Source organism: Pelophylax lessonae (genome assembly GCF_965119305.1).
Source record: "Pelophylax lessonae genome assembly, chromosome: 2".
Classification (NCBI taxonomy): domain Eukaryota; kingdom Metazoa; phylum Chordata; class Amphibia; order Anura; family Ranidae; genus Pelophylax; species Pelophylax lessonae.
The window spans coordinates 225,445,550-225,457,812 of NC_138769.1; the positions used below are offsets into that span (position 1 = coordinate 225,445,550).

A 12,263-nucleotide genomic window follows, 5' to 3' on the forward strand; every position below is an offset into this window, starting at 1 on the left:
CTGATGGTAGCGCTTGTTTGAATTGGTATATACATTTTTGGCCCTTGTGACACAATTGACCAAGGGCAAAGGCTAACCTACTGCATTATACTATGGGTTGGGTTGTTCCTTATTTCTGGTGGCAAACTTGCAATCTTTTGGTCAAAACCTTTGTAATTTGCAAATCCTGGGGATTCGCCAAGAACTCATGGTAGTGGCAAACCTTAAACTCATACCTATAGAAAACACTAGTATCTTTATGTTGTTACCTTTCAACTGAGATAAAAGAAACCTGCATGTGATATTTTCATGTTTGTCTTTGAAATGCATGAAATGCAATTCTTTTCTGCCAATTGGGTTTATACCTTTTCTGAGATAATCTCATGAATTCAGTCTCTTTTTCTGCTTAAAAGAGAACTATAGCAAAAAAATAACAGCACAGAAAAAAAAAAAAAAAAATAACACAGCATGTGATTAAACTTGCCAACAACCACTCGCAATTAAAATGCTACTTTTGGGTAGAGCTAGTTGCTAATAATTCATAACTGTCTGTATAAAGATGTGAACTAATAACATCTTAAGCTTTTCCTACTTGATGCTTCTTCTAGCTGGTCAATTTTGTTCGCTGATTCACACAACTGAAGTTTTAATTCTGACAGCATGCTACCAAGGTCTTCTTTTTCTTTGGTTAACTCCAATACCTGGTAAAATCAAAAGGTTGAACCAAAATGGTAACAGTGGCATTATTTTAGTAAGCAATAAAATACATGAAAAACAGAATGAGGTTGGCAAAGTGAAGCATATTTGGTGGACATGCATCTTCGTGGACCTTGTGGACCAAAGTGTTTTGTTAGATATTATCCACCTCTCTTTACAGTCATATCCAGAGAAGCCCATGGTTTACTCTATTACAAGACCAAATCAAATACTTTCAAATAATATTACAAGCTAGCTACCTTTACCCTTCTGGTGTAAAAAAAAAAAAAAAACAACTGTCTCTACCTGTAAGAAAAAAACTACCCCTTTCCATGAAGTCAATACTACATAATTGAAATAATAAACTTATGCGCTAAAATGAGGTAAGCGACACTATGGAAACTCTAGAAGGAAACTAAAATCAGACGTGGAACTCAGAGAGGCCTCTCTTGTCTGAGTGCTAGATAGATGGATTGAGGGAGATCCGCGTGGACCCATACTGTGACGAGTTTAGAGTCTGAATCACTAAGCCAAAAACAGCTGAAGGGAAACAAGTGCATTTCCGAAGATTGTGAGGAGCTTGGATCATAGTGCTCAATGCTCTTTTTGAGTGTTGTGGAGGTGAGCGGCCACTGAACTTGGTGTTGGATTGCGAGCTCACCGGGACACATCCACTTTGCTGTGTTTGGAAGTGTGATCTCACCTGTTGATTTCACTTGAATTTATCACTGAATTTCGTGGCACTTTGCACCCTAATTACCTTACAGTATTGGACTTTTAAAGCCATTGTTTGGACATTTATGCACCTTAAGTTTAGCACTGCTGCACTTTTGACATTCAGTTTGTTTGGTGACACCTATGTATGTTTGAATTGATATCATTACTGATTGCTGCTATTCGCACACCACACCATTTTTTTCTTATTATTTTTTTGCTGCCATCATATTGATTAGACACTATTCGCACATAATTTGTTCTTCACTGTCAGCCACTTTATTTATTTTTTAAGAAGAACAGAGGTCTGGATTAGGCAGATTATCCATTTTGGGATCATCACTTGAGAAAATTTATTTTATCGTTTTATTATCACCCATGTTTTTACTTTTCTGATCACTACATCTTATTTTAGAAGTTCACAAACACATTTATAGATTTATTTATCATCGGATCCTTATGTAACCTATAGCTTTTAAGATCAATAGGTATTTATTGCTGAAGGCAGATAGAGTGGTCCACCTCATTTAGAGTTGAGCGCTGATTTTCTGCTTATAATACTACATAATTGATGATTAATGGGAAGCTTTCAAGTATTCTAGATGACAGAAAGCTATTTTCTTGAGGGTTTGGTTTAGATGGGTTTTCTATAAACTTACTACAATAGACCTTACCTCGCTCACCCAATTATACCTACAAATTGGATATGGAATTTCATGCCGAACTACTCCTTTCCCTCACCCCACTTCTCCCCTTATTCCCTCCTTTCCCATACCCCACCCCACTTACTTCTTATACTTCTTTCCCTCTTCTTTCATTTTCTCTAAGTTTATGACTTTGTTATATTTTCAAACGCCTCTAAATGTCCTCACCTACTGCTTTAACCCATTAAAACAGGTGGTCTACTATACCTAACCCTTGATTATAATTCTACAAAGTCAATCATTTATCACATCTTTACTCCCAACATGTACACTGCTGACCCTCATTATCACATCAGTTGCATCTATGCGCAGAATATTCCACTTAGCTAAATTGGCTATAGTGTACTTTCTACATAATCAGAACTAGTGACCACCACAAGGTTAATTTGCCACACTTTCCGATGTGTCATTCATGTGGTTTTTATGACTGTAATATGCATCATTATTGTACTTCTTATACTGAAAACTTTGAAACAGAAAATCTACAACAGTGGACAACACACATTTCCAAAATGAATATTTAAATAATATAATCATTTAAAATATTTATACAATGTAATATAGAGTGGTATATGTTAAAAATGTGTAGAATTTGATAGCGTTCACTATGTACTACACAAATTTAAATTGAAGGTACACTCATTTCTTCTACCACAAAGGAACACTTGAAATAGAATTTAGGCTACAGAAAATGCAATAAAATTATTATATCTACAGCTCATGGTACATTGGGGTGACTACATTAGGGTGGCCAGTATGTTGTAGATATAATAATACATAAAAACATAAAGAATATAGCTATCTTGTATATCTGATACTAAGAATGGTCTATATAAAAAGGAGTAGGTATGATTATATAAAATACGACCCGCTCACCCAGCACTAAAACACAAATATGATATCCCTCCTAAATCTCTAAATGAGGGAGATTAGCTGCTGCTATAAATATAAGCGAGATGACAAAGAAGGTGTATCCTAGGATAATACTTCCACCTAAATAGGCGCATAAAATCAAGAATACACTAGCAGCGCTGGTATGTCTCATAAATACACAAATTGCATATATAAAACAAATATACAATTCCATGTGAACAGAAATGAAGAGGGGGGGGAAGAAGAATACAGTCCTTGGTGCCAATAATATTATAATATGATCACACCTAAAACAAATGTTGAATCTTCATGCCCAAAGTCCAAAAAAAAGGGATTCAAGTGTTCCAAGGGTGATATAGTATCCATATTCATGCATGTGACATGTAAGGATGCCTCCACCTCACCGCTGTGCACCCACCAGAGCCATTTCCTGTGCATATACAGTAAAAGAGGACTCATCCTCACTGTCAGAGCACTGGAAGTGCGTGGACGCAGACCTAGTAGTCACTATATACTAAGCTCACCCTGAAACATAACAAGCAGGGGAGGTCGCCGACCTCAGTCCCGCAAGGAGATGCCGGCCAAAGGTCCACAAATGGACCACCTATTAGACCCTTAGAAAAGCAGGAGGGTCGCTCTCCAAAGAGGACATAATAGGACATAGCCCCCTTGAAGGGGGGCGCTCGCCACGACGCGGACACGCTGGCAGAACACCCTTGCCCACAAAATAATGGCTGCTACACTTCACTAGAAGTGTAGCATGGTGCCACCCGGCCACGGCGCCACCCGGTTAAAGGGAGGCACCAGGCTGACTATATGGCTCAACAGGTCGGGGGCCAACGTCCACCCCGAAAACAACCAAGGGACAGGGGGGACACTACTTACCACACCATGGAACTTGGTGTGCTCCACTCCTGGCAGACCACCGCACCATCTTGGAATGGGGGTGCTGCAGGATACAGATTTTTTTATTTTTATTATTTCTTTATTATTTTCTAAAAAAATAACATACATAATAAACATAGTTAGTGCTCTTTCACACGGTTTGCCTCCGTAGGCGGATACGTGCTGCTCAGCGGGGATCGATCTCCTCCCATCAAAGTCATAAAGGCTCCCTCTGATGACCCTCCAGCGCAGCTGCGTATCACCTCTCACAATGTCCAAGGCATGAACTCTCCTCTCAAGAGACGTAAGTTGTTTAACCTTTACCATTCGCATCACTTAGACATCATAATGACACAAGAAACTCACTTCCCAGAGGCCTACAGACCCTTGTATGTCCACACCAAGTACCCACAGTTTTACTTGGCCAATGCCCCTAACAAGACTGGGGGGGTGGGCATATTTTTTGCGAAACAGGTCCCCTTCACCCTCATCCGCCAGTTGGTTGATCCGGAGGGGAGATACCTGTTGATTATTGGGGAAATAGATGGCCGCACTTACTCCTTTCTCTCCTATTATGCCCCGAACCAGCACCAGGACAAGTTCTTTCGGGATTTTGCCACTAATGTTCTGCCTTACGCTACGGGCACGATCATCATGGGGGGTGACTCCAATGTTGCACTCGACCAGAGTGTTGATAAATCCCGCCCAGGCTGAGCACAAATGTGCCGGCCCTCTAGGCAGAGCACTCGTATTGCTCGGGTGCTCTGTACGGAGGGAATGATCGTGTCAGAGAAACGGCCATGCTGCAACTGGCAACTCTGCCAGTACTTCCAATGGCCGAAATGGACTCAGGCCATAGACTCATTGTCAGTGAAATGGCTGTGCTGCAACTGGCAACTTTGGCAGTACTTCCCATGGCCGCAATGGACTCAGGCCATAGACTAATGCACTGGCCTATAAAAGGACTCTGCTCAGCCCATCAGATTGCTGGATTGTCTTCAGCTCTTCCTGTTTCCTAAGCATTGCTACTTCCTGGATTCCAGTTTGACCCGGCTTGTTCCTGACCTGTCTGCTCTCTCTCCTGGCTTTGACCCTCGGCTTCGTTTGACCATCCCTGCTCCAGTTTGGCTCCCGTTATCTGATCTCGGCTTGGCTCACGGACTTGCTTCCTGTCTACCTGCCCTCCAGTACCTGATCTTGGCTTTTCCCCGACGGTTTTACAGCACTATATTATCAGACTTTTGCCGCTACGCTTGTCCCCCACCTTACTAAATTTTTAATTGCGCTCCAAGCGGGGGATTCGATCGAGAAAGCCCTAAATTCGGCATACATCACGGTCATTCCTAAACCGGGAAAGGATCATAGCGACGTACAAAACTATAGGCCCATTTCTCTTATAAATGTTGACCTGAAAATTCTCACCAAAATTCTCTCGAATAGGATCTCCCAATTTTTTAGTCTTTACATCCACAAGGACCAATCGGGGTTTATCCCGGGGAGACAGGGCCCTGATCAAGTCAGACGAGCCATAGACATTATTTCTCTGCTGAATTCCATATGGGATGGCAAACCACCACAGGAAGCCTTGATTATGTCAATTGACTTACACAAAGCCTTTGACTCGGTCACGTGGCCCTATCTCTTCGAGGTCCTTGAGAGATGGGACTTTGGTCCTAAATTTCTCAATATCCTCCATGCTCTCTACTCCTCCCCTACGGCCCAAATTCGCAGGGCAGGCCATTATTCTGACCCACTCCTCATTAAAAGGGGAACTAGACAGGGGTGCCCGTTGTCACCCCTTATATTTGCAATAGCAATCGAATCTCTTGCTATCACTATCCGAGGCAATCCCGACATCCGCAGGGTCCATTGCGGTCCGACTGAACATAAGTGTGCCCTCTTCGCAGATGATCTTTTACTATTTTTGTCCTCACCAGTCACCACTATCCCTAATGTCCTGGACCTTCTCCGTAGGTTCTCCATTGCGTTGGGTCTACAAGTAAACTTAGAAAAATCTTCGGTCCTCAACATCACGGTCCCCTCCTCTGTCTATAAATCGGTCAAAGCCGCCTTTCCCTTTAACTGGTGCACCTCGTCCCTTCCCTACCTAGGGATTCAGCTCACCCCCACTTTCGATTCTCTCTATCAGGCCAATTACCCTCCCCAGTTCCGAAAACTGAAAGCTGACTTGATTTCCTGGAACCCACATAATCTTTCTTGGCTTGGGAGGATCAACTCAATTAAAAAAGGGATATCGCTGCCCCATGAAAACTCTACTCCGATCCCGAACGAGTGGAGGCCTGGCATTGCCTAATCTCTGGAGGTACTACCAGGCTGCCCAGTTGGCCCAATTCTCTACGATATACCTCCGAGGCCCCAAACCAGACTGGGTGTCCATGGAACGCCAGGCGGTGCCTAACCATACATTAGATTACATAGTTTGGTGTGCCCCCAAACTCCAACCTGCTATACTTGCGCCTTCCTTATCCCACTCTATGGCGCTCTGTAGGAACCTGTATCAGAACCCCTCTATTGCCTCACCCTTACGTCCCCTAACGCACGTTTTCCATCACCCCCAATTTCCACCTGGGCACAACATAGCAGACTTTAAATGGTGGACAGACAAGGGACTGTATCGCATAGGCCACTTCATGTCCTCCCCTGGACCTCTATCCTTAGCTCACTGCACATCCAAACTTAAGATGTCTCATACTGAGAAGTTCCGATTTCTCCAACTCACATTTTCTAAGTACGCTGTGGGCCCAAAACCCCGAACGTCACTTATTGACCCCTTACGAGCGGTGGTGCTCGGAAACAACAGATATGAAAGGGGGTATCTCCCTCATTTATGCAGCCCTCACACAGACCAGTGATAAGCCTTCTTATGCTTTTGGATGGGAGCGTGATCTTGAGCTGGAGCTCCCACTGGAGGATTGGCATAGGATTTTTCATAGGTCCTTCAAAGGGATGATGAACGTTACCCTCATTGAGGCTAACGTCAAAATCCTGACGGATGGTATCTGGTACCTACCAGATTGGCGGTCATGTACCCAGGCTCCTCCTCACTATGTTTCCGGGGATGCCACCACCAGGGCACTTTTTTACACACCTGGTGGTCGTGCCCCAGGATACGCTCTTTCTGGAACAAAGTATTGTGCCTGGTCAGAATGGTCACAAAGCTCCCGATTGCAAAGACTCCTCAGGTAGCTTTTCTACACATTTTCGCTCTCAGGGCTCCCAGGCACTCGCTTTCCTTGTTTTTTTTTTATCCTTCTAGGACCTAAACTCACCTTGGCAAGAGCCTGTAAGAAGCCTTCAGTCTCTTTTCTAGCAGCCACCAGGAAAATTTACTGGATCATGGCCCAGGAAAAAATGGTTGCGATTCTAAAAGATCGCCTACACAGGTTTGAGAGTGTCTGGGAGCCGTGGGCTCATCACTTTAAGATTACGTTGTAGCTAGATCTGGACTTTTCCCTTTCCCTGCTAGCTGCTGGATTTCTCTGGTGACTGCCTACGTTTGCAACCTCTTCTTCTATACTAACTCCACTCTCCCCCACGTCTTCTTTTCTCCTTTTCTTGTGTCTTTGTTTTGTGGTGTCCCAGCTGCTGACCGGTAGCGGGATAGTTGGGATGGTCTGCCACCACTACCCCCTCCCATTTGCAAACACTGGTTATGCCTTCAGGGACGGATCTTGTGGGTCATTCCCTAGGCCTATACGGAAAGGTGGGGTCCCGGGTGTCAGTCTGGGAATCCCCCTTAGCTGGACCCAGGAGGCAGTTTGCGGATGTTTCGCAACCTTTATGGTGCTCGGAGACCTCTCCCTGGCCAGGTGTTTAGCAGACCTAGAGTCCCCGTAGGAGGGGGATGGATGGTGGCGGGTCTGCCCCCCCCATTTTCCTTACGTTTATTACTGTTTGGGTTTTATGATGCAGGAAATGTGGCCGGATCTTTAGCCAGTCACACCCCTTTGTCCCCTTTGTTCCCACTACTTTACATCCGGCTTGGCTTTACTATAATGCATATCGTGTGTTTTACAGATGTTTCACTTTTAATGCAATTATATGTTACCTGATTGTTGTTATTCCTGCGAACCTCTACTTGTTTGAGGTTCCATACTACTGATGGTTTGATATTTTGCTGTGTTTTGTGTTTATCAAACTTGCAATAAAAAATTTTTGAAAGAGAAAAACAAAGAACAGTATCATCACAGGAGAAAACATACAGAATACATATAAATTAATTATTACCTTTCCCTATTTCTTTTTTACCTCCCTTCCCCTACTCTAAGGTCGGGCTTTGTCTCTGCCCACCCGCTGGCCGTGCACCCCACTAGTGTGGTGCAGGGCCAGAGCCCGCTGAGTTTCCTAAGATCCCACCTTACTATATTTCTTTCTACCTGCCATTAGCTCTCCACCCCCCCCTCCCCCTTAACCCCAGCTTTCATTCTAATTTGTTCTTTTATTCTATTTTCTTTTGGTTGTAGGGTTCTTCTTAGAAATTAATTGCCACTGATTTTATTCAATGTCTTTTTCTTTTCCCATTATGTCTGTCCAACCTGGGATATCTATCATATGTCATTTCAATTTTTCGCAAATGTCTTGAGTTTCTTCTGGGAATCTTAATTTTGCTGTAATACCATCTTTCCGACCCCTTAAACAAGCAGGAAAACCCCAGAAATACTGGATATTTTGCTGCCTCATTTGTTCCACTAATGGTCTAAGGAGCCTTTTTCTTGTTAACGTTTCTTGCGCTAAGTCTGCAAAAACTTGCATATTTATTCCCTCACATTTTAGTAGTGATATTCCTCTCAGTTTTTCCCATATCTGAGCTCTTTCTTCATAATAGTGAAACCTAACTATAACATCTCTTGGAGTTTCCCTTGCCATATTCTGGGGTTTCCTAATTCTGTGTACTCTTTTGATCGCTATTTTCTCCATTGTTGCTCTCCCTAGAAGGGGGTTGAACGCTTTTTCCATTATTTCTTTTAAATTCTCCTCTTTTGTTGTCTCCGGCAAACCTCTATATCTTAAGATTTTTCTTCTGTTTCTGTTTTCTTGATCCTCCATCTTATATAACATATTTCTTTGATCAGTTTGTAACCTCCTCATATGTTCTTTAAACGCTTTAATCTCCTTAGCCTGATTGTCTACCCTTCCTTCCATTTCTTCCACTCTTGTCAATATCTGACCCAAGTCCCTGTGTAAGGATGCCATGTCTGTTTTAAGGGATAATTCCAATTTTGCAAACATCTCTATCATTTCAGTTTTAGTGGGCAATTGGGCTTTTGTTCTTTGCTCTTCCTCATTACCTATTTCAATATCCCGTTCAATCTTTGTTTCTTCTTTTGACTGATTGGGGCTACTTGCACCTGTTGATTTTTGACTTGGCCCCATTTTAGAGTTATTTTTTAAGTTATCTGTAGCCTGTTTTGCTTTGGCGCCTGTTTGTTTTTCAATAATCAGGTTTTCCCCATCCCCTTCTTGGATAATATATTTTTTAATTGTGCCTGGGCCTGTGCTTGTTTTTGGGGTTTTCCCTCCACATTCTTTTACTGATCTGCTTCTCATTATCAAGCTTTTTTCTATTTTGCTTGCCTCCTTGCGTTCTTGTCTTTCCTTTTTATTCTCTCTTTTATTCAAAACTCCTGGAGGGAGGGGCCTGAGTATGGTGCCGGCAAGGAGCTGCTGAGGTGCTCTCCGTGAGTTTCCATCCATGAAGAGATCCTGCAGACCATTCATCCCTGCCTAGTGGCTGTCGTCCTAACCCCCCCCCCCCCTCCACTCCCTGATTATCTGGCATACCTGGGTGGGTCCCGGAGAAGTGTCAGAGGCAGGCCCATACCCCCCCCGAAGTCAGCTGAGCTGGATGAGTGAGGCGTGGAGAGAAACGGAAAAGAAACAGACAACCGAGGGGGGAAGAGGTCAAACTAACAGGAGCCGAGAGTTTTTCCCCCTGTATGACACTCTACCCCCTAGGATGTGGAAAGAACTGTATGGATTGTAAAGGACTGTAAAGGAGTCTTTCCCCCTGTATGACACTCTACCCCCTAGGATGTGGAAAGAACTGAATGGACTGTAAAGGACTAGTGCATGCAATAGTACATGAAATAGAACTTGCAGTATAGATACTGGGAGGGAGAGATCAATAGGGGAAGGAGGCTCACCGGCTGGAGGTGTACTAAAAAAGGAGCAACACGGATCTGACCAGGGTCATGACCAGGGCTATGCGTCCTCGCAATGTGTTTACCTCGCCGGCCAGCCCCCTACCAGTGGGGCTATGTTGCGGCCAACCCAGCGCGGAGCTAAGGTCGGGTTGCGCTCGCTGGCCAGACTGGGAAGACCATAAGGATCTAGGATATCCAGTCGGTTGCCCAGTCCCGCAGTTGATTGTAGTTCTCACAGGAACCGAATTGATTGTAGTTCTCACAGGAACAGATAATAATAAAAGAAGAAAAAGATTCAGTATAAAAAGAAAAAAATGTCAGGACCAAAGATCCCAGCAAGGTGCTAGGTCCTTACTCCTGACTAGGCAGAAAAAAACTAAAGCGCTAGAGCAGGAAGTGGGAGTGTCCTAATCCTATGGAGAGAAGCATAAACCCAAGGGTCAAGACGATATGGAGCTGTGTCAGTCAATGAACGAAAGAGAAAGGATACTTTCCACCGGCATGCAGTGTGCCAGATATCATGTGCTACAAATATCATACAGATTAATGAGTCATATTAAGTATATTTTTAGGAGTATTATTATTTTTTTTAGTTGTGGATGCTCCACAGTGAACAGGTAATCAATTATTAAATGTATTCTGTTGCAAGTCGTGCAGTTCCAGCTATAATGAAGGCAGTATTAGATTGGCTATTTAAAGACAGCAATGATGTGAGCAAACCTCCTCTGATGTAAAGGGTCTGCCCTTGAAACCGCTCAGTAATTATGCATACTAGAGACAGTGGCTACATGCTCTCTAACATGATCCACTACAGGGATTTCTTCTGTGCAATAAGGGTTGAGCAGGTCTCTTCCTGGATGCCATTCTATGTGATACAGCGAGTCTATAAAGAACATTTGTGAGAACTACATTTCACTATTTTTTTAATAAAGGTTAGAGGAAGGAGTCACACGTCAAAAATCAACAGTGGACAACGCAGAGTCCAGGAGGCAGAAGTAAGTGGTGCAGCATCCAGAGGTCAGGAATAAGTGACGCATAGTTCAGAGATCAGTAGTAGATGACACAGAATTCAAAGATCGGTAGTATATTATGCAGAGTTCAGAGGTCAGGAATAAGTGAGGCACAGTTCAGGGGTAAGGAGTAAGTTACGCACAGTTTAGGAGTCAGGAGTAAGTAACACAGAGTTGTTCAGGAGTAAGTGGCACAGAGTTCAGAGGTTAGGAGTAAGTGGCGAAGAGTCCTGTAGTAAGTGACGCAGCATTTAGAGATGACTAGTAAGTGACCCTTAATCACACATTACAGTCACACAGCCCTTTCCTTCACAGCTTACAACCGTTTTCCCTGGACTCATGGTTCCTTATGTTCTTAATGTCAAGTTCTCTTCCTTCCTTAGCAGTGGATAATCATAGTCCTCCTCCTAATGGCAACAGCCCTGGACCCCCCCACCAGCACTAGACTAGCACCCAATTTCCTCCACATACTCGCTCTTTGCTGCAGCTGTGAGTGACAAAGTAAAGCAAAGACACAGAACTGAAGGACATTTCCCCATGTTGTGCACAGTGGGCCCCCCTACCTTGGGGTCTGTGTGCACCGCACAAATTGCACCCATAGAGGATACACCACTGATGCTTGCTAAACTTAAAGGTGGTAGTGTGGATGAGAAGTTGGGGGTATGCAACTAAGAAAACAGTTTGCATTCGCAGATAAAGCTGAAACTTTTCAGGGCAGAAAAAGCAATATATATTACTATACTTTTTTATAGTATATATAGTATATGTATGTATGTAAGTGGGACAGATTAAATGTGGTTGTATAAAACCTACCTGCTTAGTACTTTTGGCCAATTCAAGGTTGTGTTCCTTCTGCATCTCTTGTCTTTTTTCAACTTCATATTTTACTTAAAAGAAACACAGTATACTATAATTTTTTCATTTATTTCAAGCAACAAATTTATTGAATATTTAGATCTCCAATTCAATGGTAACATATGTATTCACAATAAAAAGAAACTACACTAAGATAAATCACTCTCTATCCAGTCTTACCCCTCTATGGATGAGATTATCACTACCCCTTTTAAGTCCTCACCCTGGCAGAGTCTTATCTAGCCCATGCATGCAATTGTCTATGAATTTCAAGCAACTTTTCATTGCACAATTTTATCAAACAGATCAAGAGAAGCTACTAACAATTAACAGTTTTAGGTTTTGAGTTTAAGTGGTGGTAGGTTGCTTTTTCCCCATTCAGT

General features: G+C 43.1%; 1 protein-coding gene across 1 annotated transcript in view; it reads right to left on the reverse strand.

Moving 5' to 3' along the window:
* Positions 1-484: 484 nt before the first annotated feature.
* The window catches only part of SYCP1 (synaptonemal complex protein 1), a 181,692-nt gene continuing 169,913 nt past the window's right edge, over positions 485-12,263 (reverse strand). Inside the window, exons 9-10 of the mRNA XM_082248011.1 lie at positions 11,839-11,912; positions 485-680 (exon numbers count right to left, since the gene is read on the reverse strand). Coding sequence (XP_082104137.1) covers positions 546-680; positions 11,839-11,912 — 209 coding nt within the window. The 3' untranslated portion in view covers positions 485-545. The remainder of the gene's footprint in view (positions 681-11,838; positions 11,913-12,263) is intronic.